This window comes from Dendrobates tinctorius, unplaced genomic scaffold, assembly GCF_039654945.1.
Source record: "Dendrobates tinctorius isolate UK_male_01 unplaced genomic scaffold, ASM3965494v1 ptg000020l, whole genome shotgun sequence".
In the NCBI taxonomy this organism is placed as follows: Eukaryota; Metazoa; Chordata; class Amphibia; order Anura; family Dendrobatidae; genus Dendrobates; species Dendrobates tinctorius.
The window spans coordinates 1059689-1079390 of NW_027361688.1; the positions used below are offsets into that span (position 1 = coordinate 1059689).

Here is a 19702-nt window from a genome sequence, read left to right on the forward strand (position 1 = left end):
GAACGGTATGTGGACCCACTGGACCACAGGGGGGACCCTGGCATACCCAGACTAGGGAAGAGTAGTGACCGGGGTCTGTGGCAGCTGAGCATGTGGACGAGGAGGCAACACGACACCGCACAACTTCAGGTATAGACAAAGTTTACTTGAACAAGATATGGTACAGAAACGAAACAGTTATGCAAGGCTCCCGGTTCCGCACATCAGGGAAGGGTACACGTCTCAGGATAACAGACGAAGGCAGGAGGACATCACGGGTTGATGCAGTCCAGGGTTGTCTGGCACGGGCATACTAGGGCGGCCTCTCTCTCAGGCCTCAGGCGTAGCACAGGCTCAGCAGGAGAGCATCAGACACCGACCTCAGACTGACTTCAGATGATGGCAGGGGTCATCACGGGTTGATGTAGTCCAGGGTCGTCTGGCACGGGCATACTAGGGCGGCCTCTCTCTCAGGCCTCAGGCGTAGCACAGGCTCAGCAGGAGAACATCAAACACCGATCCCAGAAGGACGTCATCACTGGGTGGACCTCAGGGAATTGGCGGAACATCGGAAGACGGAACACGGACATCAGGCCACCAGGAACACGGACATCAGGACACCAGGAACACGGACATCAGGACACAGGCAGGGCATCAGGACTCAGATCTCAGATAGAGCATCAGCACACTGGCATCGGACTCCGGACATCTGGCAGCGACCGACAGGATCCGGACATCAGGCTGCGGACATCAGCTCCGGACATCAGGCCGCAGTCATCAGGCTCCGGACCACTGGCAGCGACCGGCAGGCTCCGGACATCGGGCAGAGAAGCATAGGATCCGGACATCTGGCAGAGGACATCAGGCACAGCACATCTGGAAGGGGTCGTCAGACACCGGACATCAGGCCGTGGTCATCAGGCTCCGGACGAGAGGCCACGGTCATCAGGCTCCGGTCATCTGGCAGCGACCTAGAAAAGAAACCCCAGCGGTCTGGTGCAAACCCTGCTGGGTTGGACTGGAACCGGCAGGGAATTGCACCGAATCCCCAGCTGAGCACAGAGTGGCAGAAACTCAGCGGACACACCGGACTCCTACTTCCAAGATGAACCCAGGTTAAATCAAAGCAAGTCAGGTAGCAAAGAGTCACAGTCACTGGGCACAGGGTTCAAGACACGAAGGGACCTCAGGAACATCCCACAGAGGACACAGTTCAGACAGGGTCAGGTAGAGGAGCAGGTCCAGAATTCAAGGAACAAGACACAACATAGACAGGCCTGGATATGCAGCCTCCAGGAAGGGCGATCTGGGTATTACTGCCCCCGGAGCAGACAAAGAAACAAGACACCATTCAGACAGAGTTAGGTGCAGGGATAGATCCAGGATCAAGGATTCAGGAAACAAGACACAACATGGACAGGCCTGGATATGCAGCCTCCAGGAAGGGCAGTCTGGGTATTTCTGCCCCCAGAGCAGGCAAACAAGACACAGTTCACACAGGGACAAAGAGCCACAGCTCCCCTAGAACTGATCAGAATCAGAGCAGGAGCTGAACACACACTCACATGGCTAGGTTCAGGAAATCAATGCGAAGCTCTGGCGATGCCCCAAAGGGGGGGGGAACTTTATATAGCAGCTGCCTCACAGTGATAGGCTGGAGCAGCAATTGTAGCACACACCCTTTCCTCATAAAAGCAGGGGAGGTGTGGCCGCGCGCACCCTAAGCAAGGCCAAACAAATCAGCATTGCAAAGGACACCTGGCGAGAGCTGCAAGCCTGAACAAACGTGGTAAGCCATACACAATGTAGAGGACCTATTAACCCACGGATAGCTTTCCACAGCAGCAGCCAGGGACCACACCAGCGGGTGGTCTTGCAAAGCAGCGGAGCCACGCACGCATGTACGGCTACGCAGCGGAGCAGGGACCTGAGCAGCATCCATAACGGTAACAGGCAATAGTATCCCCGCTAGTTAGGAGGAGAGGAGCAAAGGGTTAATGCAGACATGCAGAGTAACGCCGGGGAAGCAAAGTACAAACACACCGGCGTTACACTGACTAGACATGTGTGGCCTCTGTCAATGAAAATGAACCGAGCGAGGACGGGCACGTCTAGTCAGAATGTGGCCAGAAGTATACAAATCACATACTTGTGCTGTGCTGACTGTATATCGGCAAGGGAGGATACTAATTGTGTGCAGTGCATTCGTTGTGAGAATTCAGAAGCTGCAATGTCAGGACTCAGCTCTGCAGGTTCCAGTAGTCATCACATGGACACTTCACTCATATGCGATTTTCATACTTATGGTCATGTGACAACGAGCTTCTCTTCCTGCTTTCAGTTTTTTACTGAACAGAGAGGATTAGGGAGAGCAGCTCGTGGGTACATGACAAACTGTGCAAGTCGCATATGTACTTGGTGGGGGCGCCGAACCAAATTCTTGCCCCGGTTGCCAGAAAGACTAGGTACGCCTCTGCTGATGTGGCAACCGGTTGCCACACGTGTGCCGCACGTATTACACACATGGACACACGGACACGGAAATATCAGGACGTGTGAAACCGGCCTCAGACGTATCCATACGTACAGGTTGGTAGGCACTTACCGACCTTGGACGTATGAATATGTCCAGGCAATTTTGCGTGCACAGGAGTTGTGCGCGCGATCACTGCCAGATGTCAGCTGATTCTGACACCCAGCACTCGGTGCCAGGAGCATACTCCTCCATAAGTACGCAGCGTCCAACCCGCAGTGCTTACTGATAGTGTGCACATACCCTAAATGTTCTGTCCATAATAGGATCCTAGAATATTACTGCACTGAGGACAATGCTTGTATCTGTGTGTCCTGTAATTTGGCTGGAGAACATCGGGGACACCGGGTGGAGATACTGGATGAGGCCTCTGAGACAAAGAAGAAGAAACTAAGAAATGTTCTACACAAACTGATTAGAAAGAGAAAGAAGACTGAGGAAAGAGTCAAGAGCCTGAAGGAGCAGAGGAGAAAAGTTAAAGAAATATCATCAGGAGAAGCCAAAAGAGTCACTGTCCTGTTTATAGACATCAGGAGACGGGTGGACGACCTGGAGAAGAGGGTCCTGAATGAGATCTCCAGACAGGAAGAGAAGGTGTCACTGTCCTTGTTTGATGTGATCCAGAACCTGGAAATAAAGGACGAGCTGTCCAGGAAGATGAGATACATTGAGGAGCTGTGTAACATGACGGATCCACTGACTGTTTTTCTATGTACAATGTAAATATTGTAGTTTGTTTGGTCGGAACGACCAAATTTTAGGAAAGGGGCAATGTAAGGGATTGAAGTAGAATATCCCTTTAATGCTGCTTCCCCTTTAAGGAGTTCTAATATTAATATATTGTAAATGTTGTGTAGATATGATTATGCTCGGTACTGCTACACTATTATGTATTACCTCCGCTCTCATTGGTACTGCCACATTATATGTGTTACCATGTTGTACATATTGTATTGTATTATGCTTGCATATTGATGTGTAAGTTTAGGGTAAGTCAGTGCATCCTTTGGGTTCAATAGTGGAGGGTACTATTAGTATAGAGTTCATAGATATGGGTAAGTATAGTTCCGTTGCAGGCCACTAAATGGGGGTATACTAGTGGGCCTTGTTAGGTATAGCTGATAGGAAATTCACATAGGGGTTATCTGTAGGAGTAGCTGCTATGGGTTAAGCAAGTGTAGGAGTTAGGAACAGTTCAGAAGGCGAGCACGCCCGACAAGTCCACAAGGGCTATAAGCCCAGAACACCATAGCAGCTACGTAACGTTGTAAGGAAGAAGAAAAGCACGGGCACAGTCAGACGGGTGCAGGATAAGATCGGAGCACCCTGGAAATTGCAGTTTGTGACAGCAGTAGGAACAGGAAGGAAGAAGTGGTCCAAAAGTCGTGCAGGGTGCAGAGTATTCACCATGTGGCAGATCTTACATAGGGCTGAAGCTTGCAAATCCAGGGCAAAACGGATGAACGGGATCCCCTATGTCTTGAGGTCCTACAAGAGTGATGCTGCGGTACCGCCAAGGGCACTACTACCCCGTAATGTGCGTAAGGATACAGAAAGTAAGAAAGGGAAAGTGCAGAAGGAATGCTGTGTGGACTGTAATGTAACTGATGTGTCCGGGACCGTTGAAGAACAAAGTAAAAAAAATTGAGATGACTTCTGAACCGGTATCTGTATCTGTTATTTCAACCTTAAGCACTGAAACCAAGTGTACACGAGCTGGGTTGCACCACAGTGAAATCCCTGTTTGTGGACCAGCACTCCAAACAGGTACGCCGGTAGAAGCTGATAGTTTTCCTGTGGGAGGCCCCTTCCTACATGCAGCATCCTCTTATATAGCTGGAACAGAGGCCGGCAGCTGACTTTGGCGTGCCCGTCATGGGTGGTGCATGCCTGCGCTGCCTGTGACAGGCACGCCGAAGTCAGCTGCCAGCAGCGTGTATTGCAGTGGAGGGAGACGGCAAGTCTCTAAGCCGCAATACATTTCAGCTGAATGTGTGTCCCTGGACACACATCCAGCTGAAATAGGCATTGGCAGGCCTGCGCCCTGCATTCATGCAGTTATGCGTACCTGTTCCTCCCTGCTATGGGCATTGGCTTCATTGTTCTGCGCAGGCGCTGGTGAGTTACTGTTATTGAAGTAGAAGTGACTCACCAGCGCCTGCGCAGAACAGTTAAGACATTGCCCATAAAATGGTGGAAAAGGCACGCATAATCGCTCGAATGCAGGATGCAGGCTCGGGATTCCAGCCCAACTCCACATCACACTGCACTGTGACTTGCATGGGAGGAGGGTGGTACGCAACAGTTCACCGGCGCAAGAGTTTTCATCCAGACACCGCACATCCCAAAGCCTGGATGATCTAAATAACATAAAATATTAAAAGTCTATTTCTCAGGAACAAGACAGCAGCTATGAGGAATACAGGTTGAACTACACTAACAATTCTATCACCTGTATGCCCATAGTAATAGCTATACCTACATTACAAAAGAGCAATAGGAGAGTGAGGAAATGATGATCTGATCACAGGAGCTTACACTCTAATAGGAGGGCAGAGTATAAACATGGAGAAATCAATGCCTTCCCTGTTATCTATTTTTCTTTTCCCAGTTAGCACATTATATGGTTAATAGACGACTCTCAGACACAAGTTGTGCAACGTCATATTTCCTGAAACACGCCCTTTTTTACAAGAAATGAAACGAAGCCATGGCGTCCGCTGATCTGAGAGAAGAGCTGGAATGTTCCATCTGTCTGACCCTGTATACAGATCCTGTAATGCTGAGATGTGGACACAACTTCTGCCGGGTCTGTATTGATCGTGTGCTGGATACACAGGACGATTCTGGAGTTTATTCCTGTCCTGAATGTAGAGAAGAGTTTCAGGAGCGGCCGACACTGATGAGGAACATAACTCTATGTAACGTAGCAGAACGTTTCCGGTCTACTCAGACACATCAGGAGGAGATCACCGGGATCTACTGCACTTACTGCATTCACTGTCTTGTACCTGCTGTGAAATCCTGTCTGCTGTGCGAGGCTTCTCTGTGTGATCATCACCTGAGAATTCACAGTAAAGGAGCAGAACACGTCCTCACTGATCCCAGAACTTCTCTGGAGACCAGGAAATGTTCTGTCCATAAGAAGATCCTGGAATATTACTGCACTGAGGACGCTGCTTGTATCTGTGTGTCCTGCAGTTTGGCCGGAGAACATCGGGGACACCGGGTGGAGATGCTGGAGGAGGCCTCTGAGAAGAAGAAGAAGAAACTGAGAAATGTTCTCCAGGAACTGATCACAAGGAGAAAAAAGACTGAGGAAAGAGTCCTGAGTTTGGAGGAGCAGAGAAGAAAAGTTAAAGAAAAATCATCTGGAGAAGCCAAAAGAGTCACTGCCCTGTTTATAGACATCAGGAGACGGGTGGACGACCTGGAGAAGAAGGTCCTGAGTGAGATCTCCAGGCGGGAAGAGATGGTGTCACTGTCCTTGTTTGATGTGATCCAGAACCTGGAAATAAAGGACAAGCTGTCCAGAAAGATGAGATACATTGAGGAGCTGTGTAACATGACGGATCCACTGACTGTTTTTCTATGTACAATGTAAATATTGTAGTTTGTTTGGTCGGAACGACCAAATTTTAGGAAAGGGGCAATGTAAGGGATTGAAGTAGAATATCCCTTTAATGCTGCTTCCCCTTTAAGGAGTTCTAATATTAATATATTGTAAATGTTGTGTAGATATGATTATGCTCGGTACTGCTACACTATTATGTATTACCTCCGCTCTCATTGGTACTGCCACATTATATGTGTTACCATGTTGTACATATTGTATTGTATTATGCTTGCATATTGATGTGTAAGTTTAGGGTAAGTCAGTGCATCCTTTGGGTTCAATAGTGGAGGGTACTATTAGTATAGAGTTCATAGATATGGGTAAGTATAGTTCCGTTGCAGGCCACTAAATGGGGGTATACTAGTGGGCCTTGTTAGGTATAGCTGATAGGAAATTCACATAGGGGTTATCTGTAGGAGTAGCTGCTATGGGTTAAGCAAGTGTAGGAGTTAGGAACAGTTCAGAAGGCGAGCACGCCCGACAAGTCCACAAGGGCTATAAGCCCAGAACACCATAGCAGCTACGTAACGTTGTAAGGAAGAAGAAAAGCACGGGCACAGTCAGACGGGTGCAGGATAAGATCGGAGCACCCTGGAAATTGCAGTTTGTGACAGCAGTAGGAACAGGAAGGAAGAAGTGGTCCAAAAGTCGTGCAGGGTGCAGAGTATTCACCATGTGGCAGATCTTACATAGGGCTGAAGCTTGCAAATCCAGGGCAAAACGGATGAACAGGATCCCCTATGTCTTGAGGTCCTACAAGAGTGATGCTGCGGTACCGCCAAGGGCGCTACTACCCCGTAATGTGCGTAAGGATACAGAAAGTAAGAAAGGGAAAGTGCAGAAGGAATGCTGTGTGGACTGTAATGTAACTGATGTGTCCGGGACCGTTGAAGAACAAAGTAAAAAAAATTGAGATGACTTCTGAACCGGTATCTGTATCTGTTATTTCAACCTTAAGCACTGAAACCAAGTGTACACGAGCTGGGTTGCACCGCAGTGAAATCCCTGTTTGTGGACCAGCACTCCAAACAGGTACGCCGGTAGAAGCTGATAGTTTTCCTGTGGGAGGCCCCTTCCTACATGCAGCATCCTCTTATATAGCTGGAACAGAGGCCGGCAGCTGACTTTGGCGTGCCCGTCATGGGTGGTGCATGCCTGCGCTGCCTGTGACAGGCACGCTGAAGTCAGCTGCCAGCAGCGTGTATTGCAGTGGAGGGAGACGGCAAGTCTCTAAGCCGCAATACATTTCAGCTGAATGTGTGTCCCTGGACACACATCCAGCTGAAATAGGCATTGGCAGGCCTGCGCCCTGCATTCATGCAGTTATGCATACCTGTTCCTCCCTGCTATGGGCATTGGCTTCATTGTTCTGCGCAGGCGCTGGTGAGTTACTGTTATTGAAGTAGAAGTGACTCACCAGCGCCTGCGCAGAACAGTTAAGACATTGCCCATAAAATGGTGGAAAAGGCACGCATAATCGCTCGAATGCAGGATGCAGGCTCGGGATTCCAGCCCAACTCCACATCACACTGCACTGTGACTTGCATGGGAGGAGGGTGGTACGCAACAGTTCACCGGAGCAAGAGTTTTCATCCAGACACCGCACATCCCAAAGCCTGGATGATCTAAATAACATAAAATATTAAAAGTCTATTTCTCAGGAACAAGACAGCAGCTATGAGGAATACAGGTTGGACTACACTAACAATTCTATCACCTGTATGCCCATAGTAATAGCTATACCTACATTACAAAAGAGCAATAGGAGAGTGAGGAAATGATGATCTGATCACAGGAGCTTACACTCTAATAGGAGGGCAGAGTATAAACATGGAGAAATCAATGCCTTCCCTGTTATCTATTTTTCTTTTCCCAGTTAGCACATTATATGGTTAATAGACGACTCTCAGACACAAGTTGTGCAACGTCATATTTCCTGAAACACGCCCTTTTTTACAAGAAATGAAACGAAGCCATGGCGTCCGCTGATCTGAGAGAAGAGCTGGAATGTTCCATCTGTCTGACTCTGTATACAGATCCTGTAATGCTGAGATGTGGACACAACTTCTGCCGGGTCTGTATTGATCGTGTGCTGGATACACAGGACGATTCTGGAGTTTATTCCTGTCCTGAATGTAGAGAAGAGTTTCAGGAGCGGCCGACACTGATGAGGAACATAACTCTATGTAACGTAGCAGAACGTTTCCGGTCTACTCAGACACATCAGGAGGAGATCACCGGGATCTACTGCACTTACTGCATTCACTGTCTTGTACCTGCTGTGAAATCCTGTCTGCTGTGCGAGGCTTCTCTGTGTGATCATCACCTGAGAATTCACAGTAAAGGAGCAGAACACGTCCTCACTGATCCCAGAACTTCTCTGGAGACCAGGAAATGTTCTGTCCATAAGAAGATCCTGGAATATTACTGCACTGAGGACGCTGCTTGTATCTGTGTGTCCTGCAGTTTGGCCGGAGAACATCGGGGACACCGGGTGGAGATGCTGGAGGAGGCCTCTGAGAAGAAGAAGAAGAAACTGAGAAATGTTCTCCAGGAACTGATCACAAGGAGAAAAAAGACTGAGGAAAGAGTCCTGAGTTTGGAGGAGCAGAGAAGAAAAGTTAAAGAAAAATCATCTGGAGAAGCCAAAAGAGTCACTGCCCTGTTTATAGACATCAGGAGACGGGTGGACGACCTGGAGAAGAAGGTCCTGAGTGAGATCTCCAGGCGGGAAGAGATGGTGTCACTGTCCTTGTTTGATGTGATCTAGAACCTGGAAATAAAGGACGAGCTGTCCAGAAAGATGAGATACATTGAGGAGCTGTGTAACATGACGGATCCACTGACTGTTTTTCTATGTACAATGTAAATATTGTAGTTTGTTTGGTCGGAACGACCAAATTTTAGGAAAGGGGCAATGTAAGGGATTGAAGTAGAATATCCCTTTAATGCTGCTTCCCCTTTAAGGAGTTCTAATATTAATATATTGTAAATGTTGTGTAGATATGATTATGCTCGGTACTGCTACACTATTATGTATTACCTCCGCTCTCATTGGTACTGCCACATTATATGTGTTACCATGTTGTACATATTGTATTGTATTATGCTTGCATATTGATGTGTAAGTTTAGGGTAAGTCAGTGCATCCTTTGGGTTCAATAGTGGAGGGTACTATTAGTATAGAGTTCATAGATATGGGTAAGTATAGTTCCGTTGCAGGCCACTAAATGGGGGTATACTAGTGGGCCTTGTTAGGTATAGCTGATAGGAAATTCACATAGGGGTTATCTGTAGGAGTAGCTGCTATGGGTTAAGCAAGTGTAGGAGTTAGGAACAGTTCAGAAGGCGAGCACGCCCGACAAGTCCACAAGGGCTATAAGCCCAGAACACCATAGCAGCTACGTAACATTGTAAGGAAGAAGAAAAGCACGGGCACAGTCAGACGGGTGCAGGATAAGATCGGAGCACCCTGGAAATTGCAGTTTGTGACAGCAGTAGGAACAGGAAGGAAGAAGTGGTCCAAAAGTCGTGCAGGGTGCAGAGTATTCACCATGTGGCAGATCTTACATAGGGCTGAAGCTTGCAAATCCAGGGCAAAACGGATGAACGGGATCCCCTATGTCTTGAGGTCCTACAAGAGTGATGCTGCGGTACCGCCAAGGGCGCTACTACCCCGTAATGTGCGTAAGGATACAGAAAGTAAGAAAGGGAAAGTGCAGAAGGAATGCTGTGTGGACTGTAATGTAACTGATGTGTCCGGGACCGTTGAAGAACAAAGTAAAAAAAATTGAGATGACTTCTGAACCGGTATCTGTATCTGTTATTTCAACCTTAAGCACTGAAACCAAGTGTACACGAGCTGGGTTGCACCGCAGTGAAATCCCTGTTTGTGGACCAGCACTCCAAACAGGTACGCCGGTAGAAGCTGATAGTTTTCCTGTGGGAGGCCCCTTCCTACATGCAGCATCCTCTTATATAGCTGGAACAGAGGCCGGCAGCTGACTTTGGCGTGCCCGTCATGGGTGGTGCATGCCTGCGCTGCCTGTGACAGGCACGCCGAAGTCAGCTGCCAGCAGCGTGTATTGCAGTGGAGGGAGACGGCAAGTCTCTAAGCCGCAATACATTTCAGCTGAATGTGTGTCCCTGGACACACATCCAGCTGAAATAGGCATTGGCAGGCCTGCGCCCTGCATTCATGCAGTTATGCGTACCTGTTCCTCCCTGCTATGGGCATTGGCTTCATTGTTCTGCGCAGGCGCTGGTGAGTTACTGTTATTGAAGTAGAAGTGACTCACCAGCGCCTGCGCAGAACAGTTAAGACATTGCCCATAAAATGGTGGAAAAGGCACGCATAATCGCTCGAATGCAGGATGCAGGCGCGGGATTCCAGCCCAACTCCACATCACACTGCACTGTGACTTGCATGGGAGGAGGGTGGTACGCAACAGTTCACCGGAGCAAGAGTTTTCATCTAGACACCGCACATCCCAAAGCCTGGATGATCTAAATAACATAAAATATTAAAAGTCTATTTCTCAGGAACAAGACAGCAGCTATGAGGAATACAGGTTGGACTACACTAACAATTCTATCACCTGTATGCCCATAGTAATAGCTATACCTACATTACAAAAGAGCAATAGGAGAGTGAGGAAATGATCTGATCACAGGAGCTTACACTCTAATAGGAGGGCAGAGTATAAACATGGAGAAATCAATGCCTTCCCTGTTATCTATTTTTCTTTTCCCAGTTAGCACATTATATGGTTAATAGACGACTCTCAGACACAAGTTGTGCAACGTCATATTTCCTGAAACACGCCCTTTTTTACAAGAAATGAAACGAAGCCATGGCGTCCGCTGTACTGAGAGAAGAGCTGGAATGTTCCATCTGTCTGACCCTGTATACAGATCCTGTAATGCTGAGATGTGGACACAACTTCTGCCGGGTCTGTATTGATCGTGTGCTGGATACACACGACGATTCTGGAGTTTATTCCTGTCCTGAATGTAGAGAAGAGTTTCAGGAGCGGCCGACACTGATGAGGAACATAACTCTATGTAACGTAGCAGAACGTTTCCGGTCTACTCAGACACATCAGGAGGAGATCACCGGGATCTACTGCACTTACTGCAATCACTGTCTTGTACCTGCTGTGAAATCCTGTCTGCTGTGCGAGGCTTCTCTGTGTGATCATCACCTGAGAATTCACAGTAAAGGAGCAGAACACGTCCTCACTGATCCCAGAACTTCTCTGGAGACCAGGAAATGTTCTGTCCATAAGAAGATCCTGGAATATTACTGCACTGAGGACGCTGCTTGTATCTGTGTGTCCTGCAGTTTGGCCGGAGAACATCGGGGACACCGGGTGGAGATGCTGGAGGAGGCCTCTGAGAAGAAGAAGAAGAAACTGAGAAATGTTCTCCAGGAACTGATCACAAAGAGAAAAAAGACTGAGGAAAGAGTCCTGAGTCTGGAGGAGCAGAGAATAAAAGTTAAAGAAAAATCATCTGGAGAAGCCAAAAGAGTCACTGCCCTGTTTATAGACATCAGGAGACGGGTGGACGACCTGGAGAAGAAGGTCCTGAGTGAGATCTCCAGGCGGGAAGAGATGGTGTCACTGTCACTGTCTGATGTGATGCAGAAGCTGGAAAAAAAGAAGGACGAGCTGTCCAGGAAGATGAGGAACATTGAGGAGCTGTGTAACATGACGGATCCACTGACTGTCCTACAGGAACCAGACACTGGTGAATTGTGTGATCCTGAGGAGGAGAGAGGTGATGAGGCCACAGGAGGACAAGATGTAGGTGATGAGGCCACAGGAGGACATGATGTAGGTGATGAGGCCACAGGAGGACATGATGGAGGTGATAAGACACATGATGTAGATGTGGATGTGATTGCAGGGATGTTACATGTAGGTTTCTCTGATATAATAACATATCTACAAACCATCTCACCCCTAAAAACAAAAGAAATGAGGCCACAACCTCTCAGCGCCCAATCTGTGACCGGTCACATCAAAACTGTATCTTTTCCAGGTATAAAATATGGGGGAGGTGATGTAATAGTCAGGACTTGGGGTGATGGTGAGAAGGTAACGGGAGGGATCTATGGGGAGGGTCCTGCAGACATATTACTGGATGTAAACACGGCTGCTAATAATCTCCTTATATCAGACGACCTGAAAACTGCGACCTGGACAGAAATAACACAGAATCGTCCAGAAACAGCAGAGAGATTCCAGGATAATCAGGTGATGAGCGGGAGGAGATTTACCTCAGGACGACATTACTGGGATGTGGAGATCAGGGGGTCATGGGAGTGGTGGGTGGGGATGTGTTACCCCAGTGTAGCCAGGAGGGGGTGGCATTCACACTTTGGATATAATAACAAGTCCTGGTGTTTATTTGTAGCACTGGGGTATAATAATAAGTGTTCAGTGATACATGACTGTAATGAGATCCCGTTACCTCACCAGATCTCCAGTGATAGAGTCAGGATATATCTGGATTATGAGGCCGGGCAGTTGTCCTTTTATGAGCTGTGTGACCCCATCAGACACTTACACACCTTCACTGCCGCCTTCTCCGAGCCTCTACATGCTGCGTTACATGTGTGGGGAGGTTCTATAAAGATATCAGGGGGAGAAGCTGTGGGGAAACATCATTAATGAGGAAATCTACCCAGTGACTGGTGACATCACATTGAGCACAATATATGATTGGTGGAGCATTCAGCCAGTGTGAGGCGCCTCAGGAAGGATCTGATTCCTCGGGGGTGTATTTATGTGAATTGTTTTTGTTGCATCTTTTACTGTTATTTTCATAAATGCAGAACAAAATCAAGACTTTTTTTTTCAAAATACGACATCCTTTGATTATACAGCTAGTGCTCCTCAGAAAGATGTGTGACCATGTACAAATCCCATTAATATTCATACAACTTTTTTGCAAAATAGGAAATCATGAGATGATTTTTCTGTGACCGTCACCTGTGGAAAAGTCACTGCCCTCCGGAGATGAAGCCTCTCACAGAATAAATAAGGATTATTACACAATAGGGAGCGTCCACACGGGTCTGTGGGTTTTCTGTCCTGGAATGGCTTGTAGAAAATCTGCAGCATTTTGTCAGGAGATGGACATAAAACCTGCGTTCAACCCTTGAAGAAACAAATGTTATGGTAATGCGAACTGCTATGTGCGTTAATGATGTTGATATTGTGAATTGCTGACATCAGGGATAGCAGGAGTTAATGTTTGGGGACAAGCCCAGAATGGGAAGGGATAAGCTAAAGGGAAAGTGACAGATTCCTGCCGGAACGTCAGAAAGGGTCCAGCGTGTGTAGAGAAAGGGCTCTAGGTCTAAAGTGAGCAGTGCCGCATGATGTGGGTGTATTTAATGGGAGAGGAGACCGTGAGAGAGTGTAATGCGGAGCAGAACCAAGGAAGCGTTACCGAGAGGCAGTGTGATTGATCGGAGACTGGTCCTGGGAGAGGAATATAGGAAGGAGTGGAAAAAGAACCACTAAAATGCGACTACAGATCCAGTATAAAAATAGAATATCTTTATTAAGACAAGTATACAGTACAGGACAAAGACAGTGTAGATTGGTGCATATAGAAAAACCCACGCAGTATGGCATGCATGGCAGACCACCTCAGGAACTCATAATGTTATATTCCAAAACAGATCAAATACATATATGGAAAATACATATGTAGACACCTAAATACCTTCATCCATAATATGAATCTCAATTTGTTATATCTATCTCAAACCAACCCAAACGGCATATCACAACATCAGTATGAGCCTATAAATCACTACCTCACAAATACCAAATAAATACTATACAAGAGACCTCACTCCTAATGTCACTGTTTGAATTGTCTTAACTTGTATTGAATTTATTGTCTGTACATGTCCCCGCTTAATTGTAAAGTGCTGCGGAATATGTTGGCGCTATATAAATAAAAATTATTATTATAATTATATGACGCGCGGACCCCCTCAGGACTCCTCCACCCACCTACTTACTTTGGTGAGATTCTACCGCTATGGTTCTTAGGCAATATACTGCCCTCTTGGGTAAACATGGTTCTATATATTGAATGAGCGTGATTCTGATTAAGTAGGATTTGGACTGTCACCAGGGCCAGAGTTATACTATGTTTATCTCGGTATGGTGGGATTGTGCAGGCACCTATACCCCATATATATATAAACCATACTGCGTGGGTTTTTCTATATGCACCAATCTACACTGTCTTTGTCCTGTACTGTATACTTGTCTTAATAAAGATATTCTATTTTTATACTGGATCTGTAGTCGCATTTTAGTGGTTCTTTTTCCACTCCTTCCTATAGTGCTTTGGCGATGGATCTGTATTTAGGTCCCATTTAACAAACGGAGACATCCAGGTGTGATATATATTATGCCTGGAGTATGTTCTCTTAGTTTGATTATGTTTATGAGTATTTCTTTTGATTCCTGGGAGAGGAAGCCTAGCAGTAAGGTCCAGAGTTTATACCTCCAAGAGGTAATGGGCTCAGACTGAATGGTGCACGTAAGATGATTTCTAGAGCATCAGGAACAGAGATGATAAGTACCAGCCATACTGGCAATATAGAGTGGCTTGCAATAGTATTCATCCCCTTGGCATTTTTTGTGTTTTGCTACCACACATCCCGAAATTTAATTGTTTTTTTCTGAGGGTTTCCATCAATTCATGCAAAGAACATGCCGACAACTGTGAACATTTGGTTTTCTTTTTATTGTGTAGCAAACAAATAGGACAAAACCTCTGAAACCTTCAGTGTGCATAACTATTCACCCCACTAAAGTCAGTACTTTGTAGAGCCCCCTTTTGCAGTAATTACAGCTGCAAGTCGCCTTGAATGAATCTCCATCAGCTCTCCACTGGGATTTTTGCCCATTCCTCAAAGCAAAACTGCTCCAGCTCTTTCAAGTTACATGGTTTCCTCTGGTGAACAGCAATCTTCAAGTCTGACCACAGACTCTCAACTGGATTAAGGTCTGGGCTTTGTCTAGGTCACTCCAAAACATTGAAAAATTTCCACTTAAACCAATAGAATGTTGCTTTAGTAGTTTGCTTTGGGTCCTTGTCTTGTTGGAAGGTGAACCTCCATCCCAGTCCCAAATCACTGACAGACTGAAACAGGTTTTGCTCAAGAATATCCCTGTATTTTGCACCATCCATCTTCCACTCGACTTGGACCATCTTCCCTGTCCCTGCTGCTTAAAAACATCCATGCAGCATGATGAAGCCACCACCATGTTTCACTGTGGGGGTGGTGTTCTTGGGGTGATGATCTGTGTTAGTTTGGCACCAGATGTAGCATTTACCTTGATGACCAAAAAGTTCAATTTCGGTCTCATCTGACCACAGCACCTTCATCCAGACATTTGGGGAGTCTCCCATGTCTTTTGGCAAACTCCAAACAATCCTTACAATTTTTGTGTGAAAATAAAGATTTTTTTCTGCCCACTCTTCCATAAAGGCCACCACTATGGAATGTACGGCTTTCATAGTCATGTGGAAAGAAACTGGGACATTTTTTTTTTAGAACCCAACCCTGACTTGCATTTCTCAACAACTTTGTCCCTGACTTGTTAAGAGATCTCCTTGGTCTTCTTGGTGTTTGGAGATCCCCTTGGTCTTCATGGTGGTGTTTGGATATCTCCTTAGTGTTCATGGTGATGTTTGGATATCTCCTTAGTCTTCATGGTTTTGTTTGGAGATCTCCTTTGCCTTCGTGGTGTTTGGTTAGCCTCTTGTTAATTATGTTGCAGCCTCTGTGGCCTTTCAGAAAAGGTAAAATGCAGGCCCAGATTGGCAATATAACCAAACGGGCATTTTCCCGCTGGGCCGCTGTCATGTGGGCCGCGGGCGGCAGCGCCCAATCATCTGGCCGCTTGCCAGCTGCTGCGGCCACTGCTGCTCCTGCTGCCGGCCCTCTGCGGGCACGGCGGTGATAGTTTCCAAGTTCCTCCCGCACTGCAGGGAGATAAGCCACCACGCCTCCCCCACGCACCCCATCCTCGCCGTAGCATGAGACCCCCCGCCCCCGCAGCCACTCACAGTGTCGCTTGCCTTCTCTGTTCGCAGGACCTGTGATGAGGTCACAGGAGGGGAGGAGTCAGGGGGTCACATGATCAGGAGCCTTTGTCCAGACCCCTGATGATATGACCCCTGACTCCGCCCCTCCTGTGACCTCATCACAGGTCCTGTGCGTACAGCCTTGCCTCTTGGTGTCTGCAAGACTCTGCTGTGCTGTTGTCATGGTGCTGGATGAGATAAGTATGTGTGGGGTCAGGAGGGGTTTACAGGGTAGATGTAGCAGGGCTGTGTGTGCATGGGGTGTACTGAGCGGAGCCATGTGTGTATGAGGTGTACGGAACAGAGCCGCGTGTACGAGGTGTATGGAGTGGAGCCGCATGCACGAGATGTACGGAACAGAGCCGCGTGCACGAGGTGTACGGAACAGAGCCGCGTGCACGAGGTGTACGGAACAGAGCCGCGTGTACGAGGTGTACGGAACAGAGCCGCGTGTACGAGGTGTACGGAACAGAGCCGCGTGTACGAGGTGTACGGAACAGAGCCGCATGTACGAGGTGTACGGAACAGAGCCGTGTGTATGAGGTGTACGGAGCGGAGCCGTGTGTGTACGAGGTGTACGGAGCGGAGCCGTGTGAACGAGGTGTACGGAGCAGAGCCGTGTGTACGAGGTGTATGGAGCGGAGCCGCGTGTGTACGAAGTGTATGGAGAGGAGCCGTGTGTGTATGAGGTGTACGGAACAGAGCCGTGTGTACTTGGTGTACGGAGCGGAGCCGCGTGTGTATGGGGTATACGGAGCGGAGCCGTGTGTGTACGGAGTGGAGCCATATGTGTACGGGATGTACGGAGTGGAGCCAAGTGTGTACGAAGCATGCAAAGCGGGCTTTTCCCACGGACACAGGAGTACACGGCGGAGCCCCGAGGAGCATTTTAAAACACACACATGATGTTCCACCTGAAGTGATGTGCTTGAAGCTGACCGGAAATGAGATTTCTTGAGGAGATTGTAACAGAACCAGGAATGCTTCAGATCCATCACCGTGTCCTCCTCCGACAGCGCAGACAGCAGGATCGCCTTGGAATTGGGGATGCCGGCCATGTGAGTGGATCATGATATGTCCTGCATCGGGAGGCTCAGGTGGGCACTACAATGGGAGCCGGGCTGCTATAGTATCTTTATAGAATCTTTCTTTATTTCTTTCTCTATTTTTCTTTCTTTCTCTGTTCTTTCTCATTCTCTGTTCTGTCTTTCCCTCATTTTCTTTCTCTCTCTCTCTGGTCTTTCTTTCTCTCTCTAATCTTTCTTTTTTCTTTCTCTCTCTCTCTGTTCTTTCTTTCCCCTCTTTCTTTCTTTTTTCCTCTCTTTCTTTCTCTCTGTTCTTTATTTCTCTCTGTTCTTTCTTTTCTTTATTTCTTTCTCTCTCTATTCTTTCTCTGTCTCTCTCTGTTCTTTCTTTCTTTCCCCTCTTTCTTTCTCTCTCTGTTCTTTCTCTGTCTCTCTCTGTTCTTTCTTTTTTTCCCCTCTTTCTTTCTTTCTCTTTTTTCTCTCTCTCTCTGTTTTCTCGCTTCCTTAGTGCCAGTCAGTGTGCCCATAATGCCAGCCACTGTGCCCTCAGTACAAGTCAGTGTGATCAGCAGTGCTAAATGGGTGCGATTAGGCGTGGACATGGGTGTGACTAGTTGCAGAATGGGTGTGGCCAGGCGTGGCCTAAAATTTGCAGCGGCGGGCTGCGCGCACCACAGTCTTTGTCCCTCTTTCCGTTCCTCAAAAGTTGGGAGGTATGATAGGGGCAGCTATGACCATGGGGTCTGGTTGCCCAATGGATAGCAGTTCTGCCAGGAATTCTGTCACCATGTGTACAAAAGGGGACAGAGCTTTGGGAGGAGTACTGTACCTAAAAGCAATAAACAGGACTGAGCTGAAATACTGGGCACAGCTGTGACTACATGTTATATAGTCGTGTTAATCTCCTCTCACTGCTTGTAACCAACAACTGTACAAAAATATTATATAGTCATCATGTGACTAGTGGGCCTGTGTAACTTCAAATGCCAGGGCTGAATTTTAGTCCCAGTCCGGCCCTGGTAAAGTGTATATACTGACAGCCAGGTGACAACAGTTAGATTGCACACAGGGGGACGTCTGTCACTAAACGTGGAACGTATGAAGGGAATTGCTTGCAACATAAATTTTAAGGGGCTTCATTACAAAAAGGGAGAATACATATGCACATGCCGATTTTCAGTTATTTGATCCCAAAAATGTAATTTATACCTATATTTTTCTCGCTTCACTTTACCAAATTAGACCATTTAGTGCTGATGCATCACACACTAATAAGATTACAAAAATATTTAGACACAGATTGTAATGTAACAAAATAGGTAACAGCCAAGGTGGGTGACTACTGTCACAAGCCGGTGTAGTTCCCTAGATGGGGAAGGAGACACAGAGCCGCGGGTGGAGTGAAGGACTCTTACTAGCTGAGCTGTCGTGCTGAACAGGGTTGTGGTGAGGAATCGTGAAGACAGACGATAAATAAAGAGAGAGAAGAGAAAAGGGATTACATTTGTATGAGAAAATATTCCGCATTGTCAGGGAGACGTTGGAGAAGATATGTGCCCGCTGTCTGTTGTATATAACTCTAATAATAATAGTAGTGATACGATTGTGTTCTTCTCCTGACCCTTGTATATGGGTAATTTTACCTTAAGAATATGGAAAGTTATATTTTAGGGGGGTTTTTTTCTGCATTGGTTTAAATATTGCTATATACTCCGGTGTCTGTAACATTTAGTATATTCACCTTACAATTTAACAACAGGAGTAAAGTGGATGAAATATTAACCCATTCGGGACTGAACAATTTTTACTGTTTGCATTGACATTTTTTCCTCGCTTTCTTCCAGAGACATCATTTTTTTTACTTTTCCTTCACCATAACTGTTTTTGTGGGTTTGGATGTAATTTTCAATGACAACATTCATTTTACCGTATCATGTACAGAATAATGGGGAAAAAAGATCCTAGTGCAGGTAAATTGTGAAAAAAATGGAATCTGCCATTGTTTTTCAGTTTTTGTTTTCATGGTGTTCATTGTGCAGTAAAAGTGACCTGGAAATGATTATTTAGGTCACTACGAATGCAATGGTGTCAAACTTGTGTAGTTTATATATTTTATATATCTTCTTAAATAAAAAAACAATGGTTTTGGTCACATATCTTAATTATGTTTCATTCATTGAGTTGTGTGAGAGCTGATGATTTTATTAATACAATCTTGAGGCACATACAGCTTTTTGATCACTTTTTATTGCATTTTTGGGATCTGCGGGATTGGAAAACCTTACATCTAGTGTTGTGAAATGTATTGAATTTTATTTTATTGTCGCGTTTAATGTATGTTTTAAATAACTTCATATTTTCATAGACCGGACAGTTATGGACATGGTATGTTTATCTTTATTACTTTTTATTTTTAAAACT

General features: G+C 46.5%; 2 protein-coding genes across 2 annotated transcripts; both read left to right on the forward strand.

The window, feature by feature from the left end:
* The first annotated feature begins 4972 nt into the window (after window positions 1-4972).
* LOC141083699 (E3 ubiquitin/ISG15 ligase TRIM25-like) lies at window positions 4973-19443 on the forward strand. The gene is made up of 2 exons (XM_073568093.1): window positions 4973-6112; window positions 10972-19443. Exons 1-2 carry the CDS (start codon window positions 5223-5225, stop codon window positions 12803-12805), a joined length of 2724 nt encoding a protein of 907 aa, XP_073424194.1. The 5' UTR covers window positions 4973-5222; the 3' UTR covers window positions 12806-19443.
* Window positions 7777-9935, forward strand: LOC141083223 (E3 ubiquitin/ISG15 ligase TRIM25-like). The gene has a single exon (XM_073567393.1). The coding sequence runs from the start codon at window positions 8104-8106 to the stop codon at window positions 8896-8898; it is 795 nt and encodes a 264-aa protein (XP_073423494.1). The 5' UTR covers window positions 7777-8103; the 3' UTR covers window positions 8899-9935.
* Window positions 19444-19702: the final 259 nt, after the last annotated feature.

Excerpts from the sequence above, each read along its gene's own strand:
- LOC141083699 (XM_073568093.1), top strand. The coding sequence starts at position 5,223 with ATGGCGTCCGCTGATCTGAGAGAAGAGCTGGAATGTTCCATCTGTCTG. Across the intron at positions 6,113-10,971 it reads ACTGTTTTTCTATGTACAAT|AAACGAAGCCATGGCGTCCG; the intron begins GTAAATATTGTA and ends TTACAAGAAATG.
- LOC141083223 (XM_073567393.1), top strand. The coding sequence starts at position 8,104 with ATGGCGTCCGCTGATCTGAGAGAAGAGCTGGAATGTTCCATCTGTCTG.